At 41.1% G+C, this 6,000-nt stretch overlaps 2 protein-coding genes across 4 annotated transcripts in view; one reads left to right on the top strand and one right to left on the bottom strand.

Moving 5' to 3' along the window:
- gsg1 (germ cell associated 1) overlaps positions 1-5,265 on the top strand; it is an 11,396-nt gene extending 6,131 nt beyond the window's left edge. For all 3 annotated transcript variants that reach the window (XM_015052212.1, XM_015052214.1, XM_015052213.1), the window contains 4 exons: positions 1,000-1,047; positions 1,133-1,297; positions 1,387-1,498; positions 3,176-5,265. In XM_015052212.1, coding sequence (XP_014907698.1) covers positions 1,000-1,047; positions 1,133-1,297; positions 1,387-1,498; positions 3,176-3,632 — 782 coding nt within the window. In that variant the 3' untranslated portion in view covers positions 3,633-5,265. The remainder of the gene's footprint in view (positions 1-999; positions 1,048-1,132; positions 1,298-1,386; positions 1,499-3,175) is intronic.
- A 36-nt stretch (positions 5,266-5,301) lies between these two features.
- Positions 5,302-6,000, bottom strand: part of LOC106959565 (epithelial membrane protein 1) — a 7,623-nt gene continuing 6,924 nt past the window's right edge. Inside the window, exons 4-5 of the mRNA XM_015052215.1 lie at positions 5,639-5,779; positions 5,302-5,521 (exon numbers count right to left, since the gene is read on the bottom strand). Of these exons, the coding sequence (XP_014907701.1) occupies positions 5,364-5,521; positions 5,639-5,779 (299 nt within the window). The 3' untranslated portion in view covers positions 5,302-5,363. The remainder of the gene's footprint in view (positions 5,522-5,638; positions 5,780-6,000) is intronic.

Consider the following 6,000-nt stretch of genomic DNA (forward strand, 5'->3'; position numbering starts at 1 on the left):
ACTATCAGTTTCGTGACACAAGACAGATAATCTGTGAAAACACTGAGCATTTCTATCTCCTCCCAACGCCACGATTGTCGTATGACGAAATGCTCCCAGTCGAAAACCACCAATCAGAGCAGACTCAGTTATACTTTTTTATTGATTAGAGGCGATTGGTTGTTTTGAATTGGATATTAACAATGTCTCTAATGTTTTTTCTCCACTTCAAATCAGAACTACCTTATGTTGCTTTGACACATAAATTATGTAGAAGTTTGTGTTTGAAATTAGAAAAAAATCAAAGTGTATGACGACTTTATTAAGTCTGCAGAGTCAGAAAAGACGTCTGACAGCACAAGATGGCGTCCGGCCCGTTCTATTTTTCCGACTGTACATGTTGATGATGCAGTCTTGATTTTCTCCTGCTGTCCCTGGTCGCACCTGTTTCTTTAAGACTCATCCTTTTATGAGTTCGGAGGAAGATTATTGGAGCTATCATTTAAACAGTTTGGCAATCAAGCCGCAAAGAAGCTTAACTAAAAACTGAGACGGGACGATGCTGCTGCTGCTGCTGCTGCGCCTGCAGCGAATCAAGATTCTTCTGAGAGGAATAATTGCTTTCTGGTTGATATCTTGGGGAAATTTCCTCTATTTAAATTATTATTTTTAACGTCTTTGGGGCAAAAATAAATCCCCACTAGCCTGTGTTTCAGCTTTTGGTGCAGCTAATATTTTTCTTTCCGCTGCCATCCTGGCAGATTTACACCAAATAAATCCCATAATCCCCCATCAGGTTATGCCCAGCATTAGAAGCGCTTTATGCAAACGGTCTTGCCACATAATAGTTGATGGATGTGTTTAATTAAACTTGGGGTTTCCTCTAGAAGAAAAAAAAAGAAGGTTTCTGATGTAATTCTTGGTGTTTATTAATGTAAGGACTTTGGATGTTTATCACGTTTTCTGTCCATACAGATTTGTGAGTTTATTTTATAATCCCCTTTTTTTTTGTCTTTGTAGAAGAGAAATGTCGATGGTTTTACAGTTTGACTCCCGAATCAGAGGAAGGTAAATTCTCCCTCTTCCTGCTGGATGATTGTTTGACGTCCATGTTTGTTCTTTTAGCTCTGAGCCTCCGTTTCTTCCTCTGCAGCAATGATTTGGCTGTGTCTCACGCTGGAGTTCATGTACGTCGGCCTGCTGCTGGTCAGCTGCCTGCTGCTGTCCGCCCAGCTGTGCATCGCTGCCTGGTTTCCCTCCACGGTGCGCTGGGGCCAGATGCTCAACGCCTTTGCAGCTGTCTTCACGGTCCTGGGAGGTACAGCTGTTGCCACCTCAGATCTATATTTGGGTTGCTGGTTTTAATTGAAACCATTGATTTTTCTGGGGGTGTTTCGTGCGCTGCAGGTCTTCTTGGGATGGTGGGTCACATGATGTTCATGCAGGTGTTTCAGACCACAGTTTCAATGGGACCAGAAGACTTTAAACCTCACAGCTACGGCTACTCCTGGGCGTTCTAGTGAGTTTGTTGGACCTTTCTGTTTTATCGGAACATTTTAAAGGCGCAGAAACAACATGTGCTGAAACTCAGAGCCAGCGCGTATGAGTACGATGTTAACCATTACATTTTGTGGAAAAGTAAAGAAATAGTAAAGCTAGACTAAAAATATTGCTTTTTGCAGCAAGGAAAGGTTCGACCTAATATTCAGAAATAATGTTCAGATTTCAACTTTACAATAAGAATGAACTTATAAACTTATTAATTTATGAGTTCATGTTTTTATCAAAGCTGCAGGTATACTTACTATTCCAAATATTGAAATTGGTCACTTCTGTTTCAATTAATTTATATACTGCTCAAAAAAATAAAGGGAACATTTCACTTTAATTTTGTGTGTGGCTCCAAATCCAGGCCTCCATTGGTTAATAAATTTGATTTCCATTGATGATTTTTGTGTGATTTTGTTGTCAACACATTCAACTTTGTACAGAACAAAGTATTCAATGAGAATATTTCATTCATTCAGATCTAGGATGTGTTATTTGAGTGTTCCCTTTATTTTTTTGAGCAGTGTATATATAAAAGAAGTATTTTCTGCTCTTAAATTTCACTCGCTACCCTTCCAGTGTGTATAGGAAGGGTAAATGTGTCCCATTGAATCCAAGACTTACCTCAATTTTTCTGACCACACCTATCTAGCTAGTTAAGTAACTAGCTAGCTAATAGGCCTATTAGGAGAAGCTACTATCTCTCTCCCATCACTCTCCAGTTTAGGAGGATTGCTAATTGTTCTCTGGCCAGAAGGTATATCAAGTTCCTCCAGCTAGTTTGGGTTTCTCCTTTCAGAAGGACATAACTTAAAATTCTCCAATGATAAACATCTCAAATAGACATCCAAACCACCTAAATGGCATATTTTTGGTCCAGAGGAAAGTTACCCCAAATGAGGCCAACCATCACTTGTGAGCTCTTGATACTTGTACTGTTTTGCTTGAGGCAGTGATTGAGCCCCTATCCAGAGGGGGGCAGTTTGGTTCCAGTCCTCCATGGCCAGCAATGATAATACCATGGTATCCATAACCTTCAGCTCCCCAGGACAGAAGTCATCCACACACTGTCCTTGGGGAGCTTTTTAACTATTGAAACAACCTCTGCAAAGGTGATGCATTTACTTCTTCCCTGCTCCCATGACCATGTCTAGTCCATGGTGAACAGATTAAGGATATTTGAAAGAACTTGTTCTAGCAGTAAACAATCTGAGGAGTCAAGGTTCCCAAACTAATTACATCCTGTGTCCCGTTGGAGTCACTTGCCTTGGGACAAGTGACTCCAACTCCATAGCCTCCCTGAATTCCTCTCACACCCCAGTTTTTAGTGGGGTGTGAGGGGAAGGTTTGGGGTTCAGGTAGGGTTGGGGTTCGGGTTTTGGGTCACTTGGTACCTGCCTGTTATTTCAGATCTCCCTACAAACAAGCAAGCCCTAAAGGACTCCTTCCATCACTTTTGGCGTTTACTAATGGTTGCTCTGGTAGCTGAACAACAAATAAACCAAACCATATTTCTACAAACACATGCAATCAATTAAAAGAACAAAAGAGAAAACTCCTGCAGTGATGTAGCTGTTTTTGCTCGCACATTTAAGTCTGATTCAGAAATCGTCATGAACAGCGTGCCTCTTGTTCTTGTCTCTGTCAGTTTGGTGTGGCTAGCCTTCACTGTGTGCATGGCAGCGGGCGTCTCCACCCTGAACAACTACACCAAGAAGGTCCTGATGGTGGGGCCCAGGAGTAGCTCCAGCCTCAACCCCTGCAGCTTTAACTTCATGGGCCTCCTGCCACCCGCTCCCTACTACACCCCCCCAAACCTGCCCGTCACCCTGTCCGCCCCTCTCCCTGCCCCCGTGATCTCCCATCTGTCTCCCTACTACGAGCCTCCGCCGCCCGCTTCGCCGAGACTCACCCACTCCCACTCGCTTCCCCTGACCCACTCGGACTCCTTCCCTCCTCCCCCGCTCCAGCCGGCACCCGCGTCCCCGTTCCACCGCCTCTCCCTGTCCTCCCCGTCTCTCTCGCCCTCCATCTCCGTTCACATGATGCTCCCGCGACGCAAGGAGCATCCCTTCGATCAGGACGAGGATTACAGCCCGCTTTGAACTCTCACAGGCGCATCTCAGAATATCGTCAAAAAGGGAATTAATTTCAGTGAATTTGTTCAAAAAGTGAAAGGCATATCATCACTTATCATCACTTTTGGTCAAAAATGACTACAAGGATGGCAGGTTAGGTTTTGGTTGAAGACTACTGAGTTGACCAGCAGACTGTCACTAACTCAACAACAACCTTTCTGTTCACGGAGCACTCTGTCCAAGGATTTTGATGGAAAATTGAGTGGAAGAAAAAAGTCCGAAACAGCGAACCTGAATTAAATCAGCTGCTGTTCCTTCAACCCTTTAGAGTCCATGTGAAAGTATGTTTGGTCTCTTTGTTTAAAAATTGATCAAAAAATTAAACATAATTTATTTGCAATAAGCATACAGTTATGAAGTTTGAAACACCAAAAAAATTAACTATTTTTCTTTTGCCTCGTTTGGATTTTTATTATTTTTATGTATCTACTTATGAAGTGTTGAATGTACGGACTGGAAAATACAATAAAACTGCAAAATGTAACTGTCTACTTCTATTACAACTTTGATTTAAAAGGAAAACATCTCGAAAATAACTTTTCTGTTATTGTCGTTGCTGTCCCGCAGTTATCCACAGAATGAATGACCTCATCTCTGTTTTAAACTCAAATGGATATCTTGTTGTGAACCATCGTTCCTGTATCATCTATCCTGTATGTTTGTTTCACTTTTGAAGCAAAATCACTGAACTACACCAGTTGACATCCATTTACTGGAACTCTGGTGGAAAAAAATAAATGACGAGTCACCACAGGGTGAAAATGAAAAGTTTTATTTCAAAAATCACTGTAATGATCATTCATGTAGCAAAAATAAACATCAGACACACAGAGCTTTGTTGGGAAGAAATCCTATTTACACATCATGTCTCGTGCTTCATTACTCAAACGGTTGTCTTTGTGGGAACGCGGCTAGTGGAAAGATTTTAACGGCATTTCCGCACAAAGTTTGGATTTTTCTAAAATTGACATAAATCTGTGGCGCCGATAACTTCACTCCAGAGTATTTAGTCTCTCCTAATCACAAATATCTCTTATTCCAATATCTATAATGTTTTTAGAGGAGAATTATTTAATCGAAGGCATTTCCATCATATTAATTCAGCATTAAAAAGAGAACGTCTTTTTATTAGAGAAGATAGAAAAAAATTTATAAACTAACAATAAAATAATGCAAAAACATCAAAGAAAATAACAAAATACCCTTTTTTTAAATCTACTGTAACATACATATTCATAAATGTAAAAGTACATAAAACAAAAATAACCACACTTGAATATTGATTGATCGTCGTTATACTGCCGCCAGCTTAATGATCTCTTTGAAAATAGTGACGAAAAACTAATCATTAAGTTTTAATTTATCGTAAATCTGAAGGATTTTCTCTGTTCAGCTTAAACAAAAAAACAAACAAACAAAAAAACTGTATCCATAGATGCCCTGAAGAAAACCAGCCCGACTCTGGGCTGAAAACACACTTAGATACGACTGAGTTCGACTCCTGCTTCGTTAGTCGAAGACAGACTCGGTCAAACGTTAAGTGTATGTGAAAATATCCACAGGTCTGTTGTGCTCACACTAGCAGCTTAAATTTAATGAACAAAAAAAAATTGTAGCTGAAAGAGTGGATCTGTTCCAAAAAAGGAGAAAAAAACAAAACAAACGTGGAGTATGATCTAGTGTCCAACTTGTTCCATGCTACTTCTTGCGTAGCACAAAGTAAACGATGGAGGAGATGAACGTCAAACCGAAGGCGATCCACGCCAGGATGAAGCTGTGGCCGTAGTTACCAAGGCTCTTCTCGTTGACGTGGAAACGGTCCGTGTAGATGGACGCTGCGATCATGATGAACAGGCCTGAAGAGGATTTTGAGAGAGGGGACGGGGAGAGGAGGAAAAAAAAGAGAAAAGAACGGTGACGATTTAGACCCGTCGGGAAGCGTGCAGAAACGTTCTTTCGCAAGCGTGACTTACAGGCGAGGACTTGAAAGACCCCAGAGATGGTGAACCTCCTTCCCTTCGGGAGGGTGAAGAGCTCAGCGATAAACACGAACAGGGCGATGATGGAGAAAATGCAGGCGAGCACGGAGGTGGCCTGCACTGCCTGGAGGTAGTCTGCAGGGGGAGCCAGAGAGAGCGACAGTCATCAGTCAGGGCTCAAATAAGGAGGCGACGTGTGTGACATCATAACAAATTATTTTTATACTAAACAAGATCCCAGTCTTCACTTTTGAGGAAAAAAAATAAAACAAAAAAAAACTTTTATTAGTTAATTTATCAGAAACGTGTATATAATTTTCAGGTTGATTTCCTTTATATATATATATATATATATA

This window comes from Poecilia latipinna, unplaced genomic scaffold (assembly GCF_001443285.1).
Source record: "Poecilia latipinna isolate Pla-1442-1.1 unplaced genomic scaffold, P_latipinna-1.0 Scaffold1096, whole genome shotgun sequence".
Lineage (NCBI taxonomy): Eukaryota > Metazoa > Chordata > Actinopteri > Cyprinodontiformes > Poeciliidae > Poecilia > Poecilia latipinna.